The sequence below is a fragment of the Xiphophorus hellerii genome, chromosome 12, assembly GCF_003331165.1.
Source record: "Xiphophorus hellerii strain 12219 chromosome 12, Xiphophorus_hellerii-4.1, whole genome shotgun sequence".
NCBI lineage: Eukaryota > Metazoa > Chordata > Actinopteri > Cyprinodontiformes > Poeciliidae > Xiphophorus > Xiphophorus hellerii.
This window is the reverse complement of record NC_045683.1, coordinates 13,035,432-13,055,019: the sequence shown is the minus strand read 5'-3', so window position 1 is coordinate 13,055,019 and position 19,588 is coordinate 13,035,432. Positions and strand designations below refer to the sequence as shown.

General features: G+C 37.3%; 2 protein-coding genes across 5 annotated transcripts; both read right to left on the bottom strand.

Moving 5' to 3' along the window:
- Positions 1–938: 938 nt before the first annotated feature.
- foxd5 (forkhead box D5) lies at positions 939–2,759 on the bottom strand. The gene has a single exon (XM_032579385.1). It carries the CDS (start codon positions 2,657–2,659, stop codon positions 1,166–1,168), a length of 1,494 nt encoding a protein of 497 aa, XP_032435276.1. The 5' UTR covers positions 2,660–2,759; the 3' UTR covers positions 939–1,165.
- A 1,481-nt stretch (positions 2,760–4,240) lies between these two features.
- Positions 4,241–18,290, bottom strand: cbwd (COBW domain containing). Of its 4 annotated transcripts, XM_032579387.1 has the most exons (17): positions 18,166–18,290; positions 17,711–17,823; positions 17,122–17,208; positions 16,359–16,455; positions 15,210–15,301; positions 13,338–13,397; positions 12,702–12,739; positions 11,235–11,281; positions 10,652–10,738; positions 10,505–10,549; positions 9,885–9,941; positions 8,043–8,094; positions 5,959–6,027; positions 5,791–5,856; positions 5,558–5,684; positions 4,441–4,565; positions 4,241–4,406 (listed from the first exon to the last, which is right to left on the bottom strand). In XM_032579387.1, exons 2-16 carry the CDS (start codon positions 17,808–17,810, stop codon positions 4,492–4,494), a joined length of 1,098 nt encoding a protein of 365 aa, XP_032435278.1. In that variant the 5' UTR covers positions 17,811–17,823; positions 18,166–18,290; the 3' UTR covers positions 4,241–4,406; positions 4,441–4,491. The 4 variants fall into 4 exon arrangements, with proteins under 4 accessions (XP_032435278.1, XP_032435281.1, XP_032435280.1 ...); XM_032579390.1 differs by lacking the exons at positions 4,241–4,406; positions 4,441–4,565; positions 5,558–5,684; positions 5,791–5,856 and adding an exon at positions 6,660–6,755; XM_032579389.1 differs by lacking the exons at positions 4,241–4,406; positions 4,441–4,565; positions 5,558–5,684; positions 5,791–5,856; positions 5,959–6,027 and adding an exon at positions 6,339–6,755.
- Between the last annotated feature and the right edge of the window lie 1,298 nt (positions 18,291–19,588).

Sequence of the window (19,588 nt, the reverse complement as noted above, 5' to 3'; positions counted from 1 at the left end):
TAAGTCATTTTCACTGTGATATTTTGGTTTAAATAAACTCTCAGATGTAGATAAATGTAAGTTAGACAGACAGAGTGAGCACCCAAGAAGTTGTTCAACCTCAAAATATGTGTGGGAGAATATAACAGTCTGCAAGGCGTGATGGATCTAACAGTGAGGAATATAGCTGTTTTAATTATTTTATGTCATTCACTTCTGTAAAAGTTAATGCAACAGCCTTTTTATTTATAATTTTTATTTTTTATTTGTAACCTCGCCGCTCATCTTCAAATCTATCTTCAGCACTGTTTTAAGAAACAGTGCTGCCTAGTGGACGCTTAGAAGAAGTGCATCTTTTTTTCTGTTCAAATAAAGATGCATTCTTCAGATTGGCTAAATGATTTCATGAAACCTAAACAAAACAAAAGAGTTTATTCAAATCTTGCACTTCGCTGTCGTATTGACAAATAAAGTAAAAAAGAAGGATGGCAGCTAAAACTTTAAGAAAAGGCTGGTAAAGACATAACGGAAATCTAACAACTTGTGTATCCAGGATGCAAGTTAAAATTGTTTATTAATGTTTCTGTTCCTTCTTTAGCATAAAAGCATGAAAGTACCAACTTCAGTTATTTCTTTTTTTCATTTTTGTATTTCAAACTCCATCTTATTTGCGTTTGGAAATATTTTTTGATATTTAACTGTGTCGTTTTTACTCTGTATGTTTTTGTTTATGAGTAGGCCTCTGTATGTGTTTCATTGCTACCAATGCTACTACATTCTAAAGTAGTAAACACAACAAATATATTTCTAACTCTTCTCCCTTTTTTCCACATCAACCAAGTAAAAACCAACTCAGAAAAATATTTTATGAAACAAGAACATTTTAATCATAAATACACTTTTACAGGTTTTTTTTTTAAAAAAAAAATCCAAATTTCATATTTGTTTTTTGTTTTTTTTCAAATCATCACGAAACCAAAACATACTTCTCAAACATTTATTTGGAAAACAATAAAACGGCTCTTTTGTATCACCATCCAATATCACAGATATATTACCACTCTTCTTATTTACATTACTCCCTTTAAAGCTACAGGTAAAGCACATAAATATCATGCAACCAAAGTATTTCTTTAAGAAACAGACAAAAAAAAAAACAACAGACTGTAAAGTGTCTCAGGCGGCCTCAGCATTGAGTGACAGAACGTAGGAGATGCTCTAAAGGAGCAGTGCTCGGCATTGCAGGCCTGTAGTATAGGGGAGTCTTTAAAGGCTGCAGGAGCGCTGGTACCAAACTGGATGCCGGGTATGACATCAGATGGCCAAATCCAAGGCCGCCGTCAAGAGAGTGAGGTGGATGTGGGTTTTGTGCGCCGCTGGGAGATGGTCTGCTCATGATGCTGTCGATGCTGAATGAGCACTTTGCTTGAGCGCCAGACTTTGGCTCTGTTACGCACGGCTGCGCTCTGGAGTCTTTAGGCCCGCTGCGTTTCCCGTTAGCGTTTAGAGCACGCGGTAAAAGATGGTAAGAAGAAGGGGGCATCATAGTGCCATCCTGAAGGGGTATGTACCGAGCAGGAGCAGCGGGCATGAGATTTACCTGCCCCTGTGCGCTATACGGCTGTCCGTACGACCTGTAGCTGCTCAGGTTAGAGTAAAACAATCCGTCTCTGCTGAATTCCGGCTGGTTCCTCTTGAATCGCTTTCTCCTGCGCAGGAAGCTGCCGTTGTCAAACATATCCTCAGACGCAGGGTCCAGAGACCAGTAGTTACCTTTCCCCGGGTTCCCGGGCTCCCTTGGGATCTTGATGAAACAGTCATTGAGAGAGAGGTTGTGTCTGATTGAGTTCTGCCAAGCTGGGAACTTCTCCCTGTAGTAGGGAAACTTGTTGCTGATGAAGTCGCAGATGCTGCTCAGCGTCAGCTTCTTCAGTGGGCTTTGCAGGATGGCCATGGTGATGAGGGCGATGTAGGAGTACGGAGGCTTTACCGAGCCACTCTGAGCCTTCCTGGGCGTCGGGGCGTCGGTGCTGAAGCTGCTCTCGCTTTCCCCAGAGGAATCGGGCTCTGAGGAGTCAAACTCAGCACCAGATTCTGTTGAAAATCCAGCGTCCGTGGAGCACTCGGTCCGGAACACCAGCGGGTGGACAGGCTCTTCACCGCCCACTATATCAATTTCGTGCTCTTCCACAGACAGTCTAGTTTGGTGAGGCGCCTCAGATTCACCGGACAGAATCATAGTCGCGCCTAAACTTTGTATGCCAAAACAAGCGTAACGGTGCGTCGTGCGTAAAAGCGCGTTTGTGGTCTGCCTGTCTAAACACAAGGCGGTTTGCGGTAGTGAGCGAAGTGGTTTTATAGACAGGGATGCTTCTGCCCTGCAGGCCAGTCCCATTAATCCTTCGGACCTATCAGAGCCCCCTCGCTGCAGGGGGCCACAGCAAGATAGGGCGGAGGAGAATGCCTGGTTGGTGCGAAAGGTCCTTTCACCCCAAGAATGGCCGAGTGAGGCATTCTTTAGGATACCTGTTAGTGGGGAGATAGTTGGAACAAGTCGAAGAAAGAAAGTAATTACTAACAGAGGCGCATCCAGAAGTGTTGGGAAGGGTAGCAATGTGGGGGCGCCTAACAATGCTGAAGGCTGAGAAGAACAGAATTTTGCCGTTAAGGGAAAAATCATCAAGTTGAAATTACCCCCGGGTCACAACATTTCTTTTTATTTAATTAAGATGCAAACATAACTTTGTTGTGATTTTTAAAAAAAATGTTTATCTACTCAGGAATTAAGTAAACATACAATATTTTATGACACAAATTGACTGTTGTAGGGTCTTAAATTAACCAAGTTCAATTTAAGTTTTCCCAAATAAAATAATTTCCCCCCTTCGTTATCTGTAACAAATTTTCATTACAAATTACCACATTAGTGAGGTGGGGGATGTGAGCATGATGGAAGCGCTGGGTGTTAGTGATTCGATGGTGACATGTTGTTGCACTTTGGAGTTGCCATTGAATGCTGCAACACACTGTAGGCCCCAGTAAATAACATCTTGACATTTTGGCCATTATAAAGAATAATGTATGTCGTGATATTCAATTATCACACAAGACATTTTTTATTGTCCTACATTTTATAGGCTAAGATCAAAGACATATCTGCAAAGAGGATTCGTGAAACCAGTTTCTCTGCTTTGCCTCTTTAAAATAATAATAAATAAATAAATAAAACACCATATTCAAGCGTGAGGTGTTCCAGGTGGATTTACAAACTCACACCTAACTCGTGATAAGAAACCTTCTGTAGGACTCAGTTTTCCACCTCTGGATGCCCCGCGGGGGGTGTGACCGTGAAAAAGGTCGTGGGACGGGGCTTCCTGCAGCCAGCGGAGAGAACAGGCTGTATTTGCTCTTAATGAGGCCATCAGCATGAGAATTAACAAGGAAGCGGTTCAGCTGCGTGATGCGCTCCGCGGTGACACGGCTCGGGTTCGGAACACGGAGCTGAAAAGGCAGCGACAAAGCAAGGAGCTCCAACAGCGCCACCGACACGAAAAAACGAAGAACCCCCCAAAACACAAACAAACAAACAAATAAAAAACACGCTGTTATAGTATCTACATTGCAAATAACCAACGTGGAAGGGCTCCACCTATTTCCTACTGGGCCTGTTGTTATTCTGTGCGTGACAGGGCTGCTTCTCACATGACCTCTCAAACCAACGCTCCCATGAAGAGCAAGGGGGAAATTATTCGCAATCACAAACATGCAACCAGTATGCATGTATGTGATTTAACTAAAACCTGCAAATGCCTGTAGTCCTTAACACACCAGAGTCCTAAACTTGATCGATGCTGGAATGCTCAACAGTTATTTTATTAATAAAACAGAAAACCTGCCATTTAGTTCAAAGAAATCATCTGATTTGCTTTTACCGTACAAGTCCTGGAGATCTCTCTGGTCTTCTGATGGTATTTTAAGTGAAAGCTGAAACTCCTTCTTTTGTCACCTTTAGAGCAACTTTCTTTCAGAACAAAACATGTTCATTATTATCATGTGATGAGGATGGAACAAAAAAAAAAGAGACAGAACACCCTAATTTAGAAGAAAATTTTATTTAAATTAATTCAAAAATACAGAACTGATAAAAGTCCAATTGAGTATCAGAAATGTAAATACTGTAGTGGCAAGCTCATTTAAAAAGTGCAATATGTTAATCACTCTCTTTAATCCTTTAGGAGTTAGACATTTTTTTTCACTTTAGTTTTTCACTATTTCCTACTCTAGCTTTTTCTTTAGTAGAGGTTGTGATTAAATATCACAAGTTAAAGTAGTTGCAGTCATTTTTACTTACTATTCTTCCATTCAGTCATCCATAGAAGAAAATAGAGTCTGAGAAGCATAATCAGTTCTATGAAATCTGCCATCACCTTTTTTTTTTTTTTTTTTTTTACTACACATCACCTTTTTACTACACAATCAACTACAGAGATTTTCCCAAAGGAGCTTAAAAAACTATTTTTTAACTCCATCCATCACAACAGTAGAAATAAAAATCTCCTGCAGGATGTTCTTGTCCAGGTTCTTTCCTGCAATTTAAAGTAAAGGCAAACAATTAATTTAAGACAGCAGAAGAAAAACACAATCATGTTGAAAAATACTGAACACACACCTCAAACCTTTTCTCATTTCTGCTACATTAAAGTACTTCAATGTATTTTGGGAAATTTTGTGATAGTTTGACAAAAAGTAGAGAATAACTGTCAAATGGAAGAAAAAAAGTGTTTGAAGCTTTGGATTAGTGCTGTTGTCCTGCTGGAGAGTGAACCTCTGCACCTGACTCAAGTCTTTAGTTCAGGTTTTCATAGAGGATTTACCGGTATTTAATATGACGCTGCTACTGCCATGTTTCATTATGGTGATAATCTGTGCAGGGTGATGTGCAGCACTCTTCTATGAAGGCCACATTTAATTTAACATTTAAGTAGCAATGTTTCTACAATTTTGAGAATATTATTCTTGCTACAGTGTTGCACACTCTTTATCTGGAATGACAAAATAAATTTTAATTTGGTTTTAAGCAAACAGTTATCCATCCCACTGACAGATTCTCCCACCTGAGATCCAACGCTCCTCCAGAGTCAACATAGACCTCTTATCTGCTTCTGTGGCTAATATTGTTCATGCAATAATAAAAATTTTATTTTTTGTAGTTGTAACTTGATAAAATGAGAAAACATTCAAATGGGTCTGTGTACTTTTGCAAGGGAATGTACCTGCAAATCCAACCTTCATTCTACAATCAACTTTAATGACACTAATCAGTGTAAAAAGTAACGCTAATAATAAAATTATCATCTAGGATGATTTTGTGGGATATGTTTTAGGAAGCCAAAGACTATAGAAAAATGACTAAAATGTATTATTGTGAAATAAAATCAAAAACATCATGTCATAAATTCACTGAAACCCCCCAAAAACAACTTTAAGTTCATTAATGACTTTAATAAATTTTTTTGACAACAATGTCTAAAAAGGCATCAAGATGTGTGTGTACATGTGTGTATGTGAGCTTACCTACCTATAAAGACCAGCCTGTTTGTGTGTGGGTTTTCCTCCCAAAGTTGTGGAGTCTCATTTAACTCATATAGCTCATGGACCCCCTGCAGCATTACTTGGTGCGCTTTGCCTGCAAATGATACTATACCCTGAAAACACACAAGTCACAAGTAAAACATTAAGCTGCCTCAAATGAATAGTCTAACTGGTTAATAGATAATAAAACCACCGGGGAACTATTGTGTTCTGCCGAACCTTCAACCGGATGACACTCATGGGTTCCCCTGCTTTGTTACAAAACTTCTTTTCCCAAAGCAGATCCTGTCACAGTGGAAAATGAGTGTTTACGTTTCAAAGAGTGTAATGGTACCAAAACTAATTAGCAGTGGCAACAGGGACAAGAATAATAGATTGTCTCTTTACTTGGATGAAGGTATTTAGGGCATCTTCACAGAGGTCTCCCGTCACCTCAAACGTCGCAGTTAAAATACTCTGGAGGTGATAAAATAAAAAAAAATATATATATACATGCATATATATATACAGTATATATGTAAATACGTTACATCACAGTAATTATACCCACAAGATATTAAATTTACTTGGTAGAGAAATCCTGCAAAATGCCATGGAGTGGATGAAAGGTAGATTTATGTTGTTTTTAAAAACATAAATAGTAACCATGACAATAAAACTGTATACTTCCATATGAAATGCAAAGCTCTATTTGTATTTGATACAGAATTTGTTGAATAGCACTGCTGCTTTAATAACTTAGGATTCTTATTTTTAGGAGCTAAACATTTATTTACAAAGATGTTCTCAGTTTAATGAGACTAATGGTGAGCTCTGAACAAAAGATGCACTTTTTACGCCCCGGCTGAGGACTTTGTCAGTGAGCGTGTCAAAACCCACAGCCCCATTTGGCACCCGAAATGGAGCGACGGTGTCTCGCTCTTTGCATCTTTCTCACACACACGCTCGCCCCTCCCTCTTTGATGCTTCCTCACAACATTAAAAAGGACACCTTGCAGATATTCGGGGGAGGTTTGGGTTTTAGTGCTGAGGTTACACACTTCCTTGTCATTTGGTATAACAACAGAAAAAGCGGCATTCTCATTTACATGAAAAGAGGGGTGTGATGGAGGCAGTGGTGGTGGAGGTGTGGTCGTGTGTCAGGGGGGTCTGAGGGACAGTGGAGCTTCATGCGGGAAAAGGAACTTGAGAGAAAACACACAAACAATGGTGTTATTTACCCACCCGAATAACCCCGGTCTATCCTCATCCTGTGATAAAAGTTCATGTGTATAAAGCACAACTAACTGCAGCAGAGCATCATTTCTCGTGGTGCTATGTGAAAAAATATTAAAGAGGTCCAGAAAAATGATGGCTGATAACATTTTGAGGGCCTTACAAAAGTATTTAGTTCCGTCTGAACTTTCCGCATACTTTCCAAAAATACAAGAAAAGAAATCTATGTATTTTATTGGGATTATATATAATATATCAACATGTCCATATTTTCTCTATTATTATTATTTCTCTATGTATTACAGTACAGGTATTTGACATTTCCGTTGGCGTCCACATATCTCTGCTGTTGCATAGTGAGATATGTGGGAGTATGGAAACATCTGAAATTCCCACCTACGGGAGAACTTTTTCTTCCGTCTTTAATCTCTACTTGTGTCGATGCTTAATGACTTCCCCAAATGGAGTTGCGAATGCTTTAGAAATTTCAATACCCCTATGTATTACAGTACAGGCATTTCCGTTGGCGTTCACATATCTCTGCTGTTGCACAGTCACTTTATGTAAAAGTTCTTTTGTTTTTTAAAACTCAAAAATACATGCACATTCTCAACTATTTTTAAGAAATGTACCTACCCAGTTGCACATTTGGACTACGCTATTCTTTAATAACTATATAATATTTGTGTTGAAATTTTGACCTCATTGTGCAGCATTTCATCCTTTATTTTGTTGTTACAAATTTTATATTCTATCTTTGTGTGAACCTACTTACTTTGATCACTTATCACTTTGCTGAAGTAGAATTTCCCCATTGTGGCACAATACATAAATTTCTATTCTGTTTTATGTAAAATAAACCATCCCCACTGGGAAAAAATAATGCAATATCTTGCTGCAGAGATTGAAATTTGTGGTTTCAAAGTTACAAATATCTAAAAAAGTTTAATGTGGCCGGGGAGTTCTTGCTAGTCTAGAGCAAAGGTCCTACAGTGTTTAGGTTGTTTTTAGCTCAGATTGACTCCATTTGTAATCTAACACAAAAACATCAAACGCATCAAGTTGATTGCAACACAAAAAGTACAGCAGGGCAGGAGTTTTCACTGAAGTGTTGAAGCCCCGGGGTAATGCAGGGCTCTGAGAGCGCATTCCCCTTTATCCTGCAGGAAACGATGTGCTGAAATAAATTAACAAACTAAAAATATGGTAACACCGTCAGAAATGCACAAAGCAAACTCAGATCGGTGTAAACAAACCTTGTCCAGATGTGGTCTGGTCGGTTTCACAAGCTGGAGCTTCTCAGTGAGTCTTTCAGATCAGAGAAACAAATAGACAATAGACTTGTTTCAAAATGTCATCCAACAATTTCATCCAACGCTATTTTTAAACACCTGACAACTTGAAGAAACATTTTGAAGTTGTTAGGCTATGGTAGACTTATTAACGAGCAGATAAACCAAGGATTGTTTCTGATAGTTTGAGTTTTACACTGCAACTCATGTTTCATTAACTACCTTTAACATTAAAGATGCTTGCTTAGTTAAAAAAAATAACATATAATACATTACTTTTTTAAAAATTAAATTCTATAATAATTAAAAATAAAAGGTGTGGGAGTATGGAAACATTTGAATTTCCCACCTACAAAAGAACTTTTTCTTCCGTCTTTAATCTCTACTTGTGTCGATGCTTAATGACATCCCTAAATGGAGTTGCGAACGCTTTAGAAATGGCAATTAAATCCTTTGGGATACTGACCACAGCTCCCAAACAAACTATTACCCCAGTTCCCTCTGACCTCACAAGGAGGCAAAATGTTGTGTCCAGCTGCTTTAGCCCTCCGTGCTGCTAGTACCACACAGGCAGAGCTGTGGGGAGGGGGGCCGCTTCAAACGGCCAGCATGGGGCTGAAAAACGAGGAGGGGCCAAGGCTCAAAAGGCAGGGGGAAAGGAGCTATCTGTTGGGACAAGGAGGACTCACTGGGTGCCAGTGGACACACACAGCCCTAATCCTCTGCAGCTGGTCAAGAAACACTGACTTGGGGCACGTAAGGGAGCTTTAACGCGGCGGCCGGTTCATTCATATGACGGGATGAACACCGATTCTATTCATGAGAATGAGATTCAGCTGGGGTATACAATATGATGACCGTCCTGCGGTGTGATGGGGGGACGGTCAGTCAAAAAATGAAAAAAAAAAAGGGAGTCTGTTAATTAGAGAGAAACATAGCAGCAGTATCAAAGGCTGCTGTCAGACAAACTAGTAACAAAAGCTAACAATGGAATACAAATATTTTTACCCTGCAGGTTTTACAAGAACGCCATATTATTAGTTCATATGTTGCATAGTTTTAGAAGATAAATACCGAAGTCACAAGATAGATCATTTTCTTTAGTCGTGAAGCATTTCTCAGACCTTTTTGTTCCCACAAATTAAGTGTATCAATAAAAGAAAAAGTTGACGTGTTGATACATAAGGGAAAATCAAATATCTTCACACTGACTAATTTGTTAAATCCAACTCTCCTCTGACAGATGTCAGTTTGGGGACAACGCTGTGCAGAAAGCAGCTGAAATACTACTTATTAAATTTGATGAAGTTAGTTTAATGATGCAGCAGAACAATTTTTCCTGTCCATTTTTTTCTGTACACAATTAAAAGTGAGCTGAAAATTTTTACGAGCAGACTCACTTCAGCTTGTGTCAAAACAGAGTGAACAATCTCCCAGAATCCTAGCTTTTTCATAAATCATGTTTTCTGCTTCATGAAATGACCATCAGTAGAAGACAGATGTAAATTTACTGAAGATGGACACATATCTTTTTTCACAGAAAAAGCAGATGTTAAATGCAGTGCATTATTTTAGTGCATGTGAAAAGCTATTATTTTAAAGAAGTCAGTACATGTCCAATCTTAAGTGAGTCAGATCATCATCAGGGACACTTTTCAATTTAGACATCCTTAGTAAATATATAACTACCGGTAGTACATTACTGCAGTAGTTTGTAAAGGAAGTAAAGCTTAAATCGTGCATAAATTGCTAAATTGTACACATTTTTCTGAACAGTAAAATAAAAAGGTGGCAAACCAAACTTACTTTGCTCCGTCCTGACAGTCAAATGAATGCAGATCCAGAACGTCACAGAGATCCACTCTGCAAAGAGGATAACGTTTTCTTCCATTTCATTTAAACTTAAAACGAACCACAAGAATAATTTGAGCTTTGGTCCTAAACTAACCTTAAAGGTAACAGCGAGAACTAACCAACAATAAATGCCTCCACAATACTGTTTCAATTAACCCCTCGCTGAACGGCCTTTCATCTGTTCACCCATCTGTTCTGCAGGAGGGCGGCACAGAGTCCAAACACACCCGACCTTTCATTTACACCACCGTGTGTTAGACCTCTGAGGGCTGCTACACACGCATTTGTGTGTACGCACATTCAACATGGAGCCACCCTGCAGGCCCTGGGGTCAGAGGGCAAAGACTTGTGGGTAACTGGACACCAACGTGGGGTTGATGTTTACTCAGGACGGTGTAGTTTGTGTTTGCTTATGTGCACGTCTCCTTGTCTGAGCTGCTTCATCTTTGATACAAAGATCTGAGCAAGAGTTATGATGAACACAGCAGGATAGTTGGACCACAAAAAAAGCTACTTAACCTCATCTCAGAGAATTACCCTTTATTTGTTTGAAAAAAAAAAAGGGGACTCACCTTGATCTCTGGGTCTCTAAAATCTTAACAAGACCATTTATAGACCTGAGGTGAGAGAAGAAAAATTACGATCGTTCGAATTGACAGCTCAGCCTTACTTTTAAACCCACGTCAGTGTTGGAGGATTGGTTGTAAGAAGTTGTGGACCTGACAGTGTCTCGAACTTGGTTCAGTTCCTCCTCCTCCACCAGATCTGTCTTATTGATAATGGTGAGGTCAGCAAGAGCAACCTGTCTGAGAAGATATTAAGCAAAGAAGAGTGAATAAGATAAAGGTTCCTTTATCATCAACAAACCTTTATTCTTAAAATTAAGAAACACTGTTCTAGCGGTAATAATGGACCAGGATAAAGTTTTGCCCAGTCATGTTTGTAAACTGTTTTTTACGCTTGTTAGCAATAATTGACCTAATATCTGAAAGCTGGTACAGATGTCTAGATGCTTGAACTTATTTTTGCATAATACTAAAAAGAGTTTTTCTTATATTGGCATTTCTTGCAAATTAACTTAATAAGCTGAATTTCAAACTCGGATCAGGGCTGTTCATTATAGAGCACTGGTGTGTGAAAGACACACTCCATCAAAAGTTCAAAAGCTGAACTACTGAGGATTTTCAGCTTTGACCGAAATATAACTATTGCTTTTTTAATAGTTTGTATTGATAGTATTTAGTGAGCAAGAGCAGCAAAGTGAAAAAAAGAGAAAAAATGCATAAACTTCAGAAGTCAGACCTGGATGCTTCATTGACAAGTCCTTCTGTTTTTTCCTCTTTTAGTTGCTATAAAAGAAGAAATAATAAAGATGTTACACACAAATTCTCAAAATTAACTTTACTATATTATAGGAGACATCCCTACAAATAAAAGAATTGGAATTTCGTGTCATAGACCAACACAAACTAGTGTGAAATTATAAAGTGGAACCACAAGGGTTCCACTTTGCAAATCTTTGAATTTGCAAAAATTCAAAGATTTTTGCAAATAAAAATGTGTGTAATCAGAACCACCATTTGCAGGAGTTACAGATGCAAGTCTATTGGAGTATGTCTTTACCAGCTGAGCATACCTAGAGGTTGAAATGTTAACCCTTTCTGCTTCGCAAAATACCTCAAGCTCAGTTCAATGTTTACAGGGTTGAGGAGTCTTAATAATTTGGCAAGACACTGTGATAACAGAACATTAGGGCTGCAGGAATCACTAAGATCACTGTGATGATCTCACTTATTATATATAATTGATATACTCACTTATTGGTGAGTGAGTGGGCCAGAATAAGTCCACTCACTCACCTGATTAATTTGCAGGTTTTGTTTTGAAACTCATAGTTTAGTAATTTAATTAATAAGTTTATGTTATTTTGTTGTTGTGTGGATGGTTTGGTCAATTCGCTATATAAAAATCTTCTATTTTCAGTAAAATTATATTTAGTTGTCATTTTTATAGGTCCACTGATTATCTTTTGGGATTTTTGAACCATTGGAGTTTTTATCCAGAACTTGAAGTGGAACTTCAATAGAAAGGTGAGTCCTGTTTTATCGAACCCATACCATCACAAGAGAAACACAATATGTTAGATAGATAGGTACATTTCAGGGAGGTGTGGGGGGGAAGGGCGGTATTTTTAGATCAATATCAAAAAATAAATGCAATGGGAGGTAGGTAAGAGGACATGACAGCCCCGTAGCAATGGTCATTCCTCTGATATCTATTACTCTGCCAACATGAGTTTGATTCCCTTCTATCTGTCAGGATTCCCTTCATCTTGCTTCACAAAATGCCATGAAATGTGTCACTTCACTGAGCATGACACCTCTAAATTAGAGCCCATTATCTGGGTGTCACTTGTCTTGTTCCTTTTAAGTAGCACAAAAGAGGCAGGATGTGTTTGTTCACTGAAAGGAGGGGAATGCAAGAATCTCAGAGGTTAAGCAGACCGCTGCGGATGTAAAAAAAAAAATATATATATATACAAATAAAATAAAATCTCAGCTCCTTCTGCCACAGCACTCCGGTAAATATAACAAATCTTTTCAGGTTGCCTGATTAAACTGGCAAAATTGCTATTTTTTCTTGTTTTATTGTGAAAATCAGAAAAACTACTAAACTAAAGAATTTACAGCAGAATAATCTTCTCTCAAATGAACGCTTAAAGAGTTTTTATCTTGTGTTACTATTAAAACAAACATCTCCATCACATACCTGAAGCCCATATTTGGCATCAATGACAGTCACAATCCCTGCAGTAGGACAAGCAAAAAAATATCAAAGCATGAATCGAACACTTTTTGTTCTGAACCAAACCTCCATTTCGGGGTTTGCCAGTGATTCTTTGAGTTCAGTCTGAACAGAGGACTTGGTGAATGAGCCGGGACAGAGAGAACAGCTGAGCTCATTCATTCAAACACACACACATCCCGAAACGAGGCAAATAAGCAAGAAAAGTAGGAATTGAGAGCAAACTAAATATAATGTACCGTAGTAAATATTGAGTTAAAACTGTGGCCCACCTATGACAACTCAATTTTACTTGTTCTAATGGTTCCAGTGTATGGTTAACAAGTCAGTGGATACTGACCAAAAAAAGAACCACATGCATCAAAAGTGACACCATTAGGCTCAAATAAATTTAGCAGCTTCACACAAATATTGAACTGTAAAGTAAAGCAGCAATGTTTGGATGACTCTGCATGAGGTTTTCAAATTTAAGATCTACCAGCTGTTAAGCAGGGTGGAGGTAGATTTGGATTCTCAATCTCCACCCCGCATCAACAGGAACATGGTTGAAACACAGGGGCTCACAAAACAAGGAATTAAAATACAAAAACAGATATTCACCATCTAAGTAGACATCACTGCCGAGCTCTGCATCGACCCAAAACATGGAGGCCACAGCTCCTGCAAAGAGGAGTCAGTATATTAGGACCGGGAAGAAGGAGGGAAAAACGGGAAGATTAAAGCTGAACTAGAGTGAGAACAGAGATCTAATTCATACATAACCTTGCTAATATGCTAATATACGCTAATATAATATTCCAGTGTTATTGTGTAAAATTATTTGTGCACATTATCTCAGAAACCAAAGGATTTATATTAATCAATACAGAAATTGGCCTAAAATTTATGGCAGAAGCAAGATTTTTATTTTCTGATTCATTAAGGCTTTAGATTTTAAAATAACAGAAGAAGATAAATTGCCATAACTTATGAAAATGACGTCTTGTGCTTCATTTGATGGACAACAATACTTCAACTAAATGTAAAAAAAAAATACCAGCAAGAAGAAATGCAACTGGAGCAAGATAGGAAATATGACATTTACTTTTGTTCTCACTTAAAGTGAAAAGAAATGACTTGATGTTTGCTTGCTCTTATTTAGAAATTAATCTACTTTGGGATTTTCTATATCCAAACTATTATTTTTTTTCAGGCAGAGCCCAGAAAACTGGATAAAAGCAATTTCAGAAGCCATCAATTGTTCACGTCATTCTGGTACATTTGGTTTGTTTCCATTTCGCACTTTTGTCAAACTGTCAGCTGAGGATAAGTAATAATTGCAAATATTTGATGGATGCATAATGCAAATACAGTTTTTGAATGGCATGTTTCATATAAGTCATCCAACCTCCTGCTTGAAAGAACAGAGGAGAATCCTCCCTGGAGTCTTTATGATTGACAGCGCTGCCGGAGCCAATGACAGGCCTGTCGGGGGCCATAAAGAGCCAATGACGAGGAAGAAGAGTCAGGCCAGCCCCAGTGTGAGTCTGTTCTGTTTGTTTTGACCGAGAGCTGGGGTAGCGAGTGTCTGCCTGTGACACTACCTCCTGACACCTGTCACATAGCGACACGCCATAATGCCCCCCCTTTAATAACCTAACGCTCATTTCCAGATTGGCAGCAAAGAGATGAACGGACAATTAGATGCTTTTCAGGATTCCCCTTGGTGTTGCTGTCACAGCAACATGACTCTGATCTTCGGCTTGTCAGAAAATGTCCAACTTTTGATGTGAGATTTACAAAGTATGCGGAGAAACTATCAATTTGGACACACAAACAAAAAGAAAAAAATAACATAGTAAACGACGGATTCAAAATTAACTGAAATTAAGAAAACACACAGTTTTCCCCTTTTGTTTAACTCTTGTACATCTTGTAACATGTGTAAATTAATCTTTATTATAATAGTATTAAACTGAAAATTTTAGAAAACCCAAAGTTTTAAGTGCTGATAGGAGAGGAAAAATACAATGTGAAAAAAAAAAAAGGTTTTGTTCAGGCTTAAAATAAAAATCTTCCATATCACCCCTAACATTCCCTTTAAAATAAATGCAATTGAATGCTTTCTTAATTTAAGCTTTCCTCTTTGGAGTTAATCACTGAATCTGAAACATTTTTATGGTTTCAGATAGTATAAACATCAACATAGAACAAAGACAAGAAAACATACCATTCAAGTAGATACAGATTGGTGTTGGTTTCCATAGATCAATAAACAGGTACATTGCTCCATTTAAAGCAGTAAAGTTAAGTGACTGATGTCTAAATAGACCATATGAACTGTGAAAACTAAGACTAGAATAGGAGCTCAGTGATGGAGAACTCAATGGACAATGTGACATCCTGGGGTCATCACTTATATATAACACAATCAGCCAATCAGGAAACACAAATTTATAACATCTTGCCTGAATTTAGCTTCAAGTGCGTTACCTGGATCAGCAAGTCCTGTTGTTTCTAAAAGGATGTAGTCAAACTTCCCTTTCTTCTCCATCAGGTTTTCAATGGCTTTGAGCCCGTTGTCCCTAAGGAAAAATAGCAAAAGAATCAAACAATAACAATGCGCAGGTAAAAACCTTGATTTGAAAAATATTGAAGAAATCATCTTTTTAAAACAGAACAAGCAAATTTAAGTAAAACAAAATCCCATTAACAGTTTACAGATATTTTCAAATCAGTTTCAGTGAGCTTAATGCCTTTATTAGCTGATAGTAGAGAGAGATAAAATGTTTTACAAAATTTAACACTGTTTGTCCAGAATATTCTAATTCCATGAGGCAGAACTATGATGTCTACATTATTTTCCTTAAACTCATGAGCTAAGGTAAGTACATGAAAATAGTTACTGGCCTGATTTCATACGTCACATTTCCAGTCTAATGACCACCAGAGCAATTGCACTCACAAACAAGCACACATTTATACACCGATATTCAGATCAGTAGGCTACTTTGGGTCTGAATTTACTATTTTAATTTAATTTTGGGGAGTAGGAGGATGAAGAATCTGCAAAATGTTTCCAGTTCAAATTTCCAGTAATTAACTGGGCAGTTATTTCAACTGCCCAGTTAACTACTGGGCAGTTGAAATAAAACATGGACAACCAAAAATAAACTAAAGATCAACTTGAAAGGGTAATTGAAATTGTATTATTATATTACCTTTTTTTTGCTTTTAAAAAAATTACAGACTCTGCAGTGACACTGAATTTTTCGACTACGTTTGCTAATTAAGAGGGAGAGTTAGCAGAAGCATTTTTCGTTTTCTGTAAAGAGCTGCACAAGATCTTTTTTACAAAAGAGCACCTAGATCTGAGGAAGCTGAATGAAGTAGTTGGTTGTTGCTGCACGTGCTAAGAGAAACTATTCAACAAATTCTAGAGGTAAACATCTTTTTCTTTCAAAGTATTATCACTTTTTAAAACACATGATATACATACACAAGAGATACCAAACTAAAATATGTTTTAATGTTAATAAACAAGAGTATAAATATTTTTATTCTTCCATGTGATTTTCTTTAGTTAAAATATATTTGTGACAAAAAAGTCAATATTTTTATCAGTGCATTTCCAACGCATACTTGACAGAGCAGCAAAGGCAGCCATTTCTCAGCTCCAGCCACTCCTCATACAGCTCCCCTGCCTGACTCACTGCCAGCGACTTCTCAAGCGCGCTCCCTGCAGGAAGGGGAAGGAGGTACAGGGGGGGAACAGAGGTACTGTAAAGGCTTAAATGAAATTTCTAAATATTTCATCAGCTTTTAAACATCCAGGGCATTTCAGTGAAAACCATTTAATAAGGCGGGGTTTTCCTTATCTGTGTATTCCATAATCACATAGACTCAAATCTCATATTGTCTAGAGCAGGGGTCTGTAAACTTTATAATACATATAGACATTTTTGCCTGTACTTCAGATACATAAAGTTCATTAGGTTTAATAACCTTTCAAAAACTAAAATAAGTTTTAATAAAAACCTGCTAAAAATGTGTTGTAATTCTCAAAGAACCACCATTTTGTAGGTTTTAAAAAAGAGAAAAAACAACATATCACTCAGTCTTCATTAAGAATCACAAGTGAGCTTTCTGCTCCTAATCACTGTTGCATTTTCCTGTAGATAAGTATTCATGTATAAATCATAGACGTTTCCCTATTTTATTCACCTGTGTTTGCTCTAACCTAACACACAAATCCCTTTTTAGTTTATATTAGTCCAATGAAGTAATGTACTTTTTTCTTTGCACCTTAGCTGTTCATAGCACAAATGCAAGATGTGACTCAACCTCCTACTAAACAGGCTGCATATGTCTTCAGTTAGGTTTTACATCACTTTTTCTCCATTACCTTCTCCAAACTCATTGAGAATGACAGCAATCCGCTTATTGTGTTGTTCCGTCAAGATATAATTCAGCAGTGTGGTTTTCCCGGCACCTGTAAAAAAATTGATTTTATGTTAAGGTTTTGTGCACACACAATGGTACATATGCAAGTCCCATCAGTCATACTTATTATTTCAGAGCCAGAGTCTGTGTTTAGAATCTGCTAAACACTTGAGATTGGGGAGGAGGTTCACTTTCCAGCAGGATAACACTAAATATAAGGGCAGTGTGACGATGGAATTGTTTAAATCAAATAATGCTCATGTGTTAGGTTGTCCCAGTCATAGTCCAGACCTAATCTGTGGCAAGACTTGAAAAGAACTTTCACAAAGACTGAATATAGATTTTTTTTTATATAGTAAAAAAAAAAAAAAAAAAGGACAACCACGAATTACTTTTTATTGGCCCATCTCATAAAATAAAATGATAAAATATAAAAAAGTTCAAGGGGTATGAGTACTTTTCCGAGGTGCTACATGATATTAAACGGTCTGAGTTAACAGTCCTGCAGCTTTGTCTGAGCTTTTAATCTTCTTATTTAGTCCACATCTCACCCAGGTAGCCGGTGATGATGGTGACGGGGATCTGCCGAGCTGGGGGACCAGGCTGGCTGTCAATGGGCACCAACTCTGGACAATCATCCTCCTCCTCCATTTTGTAAGCCTAACTGGGAGTAATGAATGAAAACGTTACATTAATTAGGCCCCATTAATGTAACATACGTGCATTTATAAACAACTTATATAAATGTTAATATCATGAAACAGTTGGAATGAAGGTTTTCTTTCTAATATTACTCAAAATGAGGCTTAGTGTTTCTATAACTTAATTCCAGGCAAGGATGTTAATAAAAGCAAGCCTAAACAACTCACTCACTACTATATTAGTCGAAATCTAATCAATGATAAAACAATGATAAATAAACATTACATAGAGAGAAAATCCTCCTGCCTGGTGGGTGATCACGGAAACATAAGTTATTAATTTACAAAAAGCGTGAAAAATCTACCTCGGATTGACAACTTTGCTCCCACAAAGAGCTTTACAGCCCCTCGATTTGTAGTTATGACAGCGTGCCACGTTAAATATTGTCCGGTAAGATCTTCAAGCTCCAGCAATGGTTCCGCTTTTTTCTTCTTCTAGTAGTTTTACAGTTCCAGAATCACCAACTACTAAAACTAAAACTACACCTCAAAATGTACATAAGCTGCAAGTTTTAAAAATCAAAACTTGTTTTCGAAATTAAATACACGAGAATTTCGTTTTTCAGCTTGTTTTGGCAATGGTTTGACAGAACCAACGGACTTAATCAATGTACACAGTGACATAAATCAACCAGAAGATGTCGACAAAAACATTTTAAATGTTCTTACTGAACTCATTCTCATGGCAGGAATAAAATGCAGCACTCCAAAAGGCAGCACTAAAATGATAGGGGAAATGTGCAAATATTGTTCTTACTAATACATTATAATGGTCTTTCAAGACATTGCATAAAAATTATATTTATCAATCACAATTGTTTATTTTAGTTTGTCATATTTAGTTAAGTTATTTTATTATTTATGTATTATATTATTTTTATTTTTTAAAATAAAGGAATATCAACAGTCAATCTAAATATAGACATTTTAACATATGATGATAATAACAAAAGTGCTTCATATAAGAGAGTTCTTTTTCTAATTTTCTGTAAAGATTATTTATCAAAAGCAATATTAAACCTTCAAATGTGATTTGAGTAGGAGGTCAGTATGATGCCAATAGGATAACATATACAACTCATACACTGCAGCTCAGTCAAGCTCAAAACAATTATTTTTATTAGATCATTATTTGTTTCCTTTCCGATCTGAAAACGCGAAGCAGGTCAAAATTATGTTATAGGTTAATATATACAACACATACAGTATGAAAATTATTGAGTGTATCAATTTGGATGAATATGAAGTAAGATAACTTACAGCTTCTTATGGATAGTTGTGCTTTCTAAGGGTTTTCTAAAATGTTTCTTTTAGAAATGGTTCAACCCACCAACAAAATGGAGGGTACAAAGTAGTAAAGTGGGGATTTAACCAAGAGCCGTTTAAAGCTGCAATAATCCACAAAAAAGCAGCCAAAATTTGTAGAAGTTATTGAGAAAGTGTTAAGTAAAACGAGAAAAACTATTAGCCAGGCCACTTTAAAATACCACCGCGCAAAAGTAGGTAAGACTTTTGCGCAGTACACTCACAAAAGGCAGATTGGGGTGAAATAAAATCTTCCCACATGCCTCAAATGCCTTTTAAACAAGAAAGACAACTTTTCTCACTATTTCCATTTTTATTTACGTTAAACCCTTTTAAATTGTTATGCATAACGGGGTTCCGTACTTTTCTTAAATAAAATAATATACAAATATATATATTGAAAAAACATATTGTAAGACATTT

Excerpts from the sequence above, each read along its gene's own strand:
- foxd5 (XM_032579385.1), bottom strand. The coding sequence starts at position 2,659 with ATGATTTTTCCCTTAACGGCAAAATTCTGTTCTTCTCAGCCTTCAGCA.
- cbwd (XM_032579387.1), bottom strand. The coding sequence starts at position 17,810 with ATGGAGGAGGAGGATGATTGTCCAGAGTTGGTGCCCATTGACAGCCAG. Across the intron at positions 10,550-10,651 it reads CAAGTTCGAGACACTGTCAG|GTCTATAAATGGTCTTGTTA; the intron begins GTCCACAACTTC and ends CTCTCACCTCAG. Across the intron at positions 9,942-10,504 it reads TTAGAGACCCAGAGATCAAG|AGTGGATCTCTGTGACGTTC; the intron begins GTGAGTCCCCTT and ends TCCTCTTTGCAG.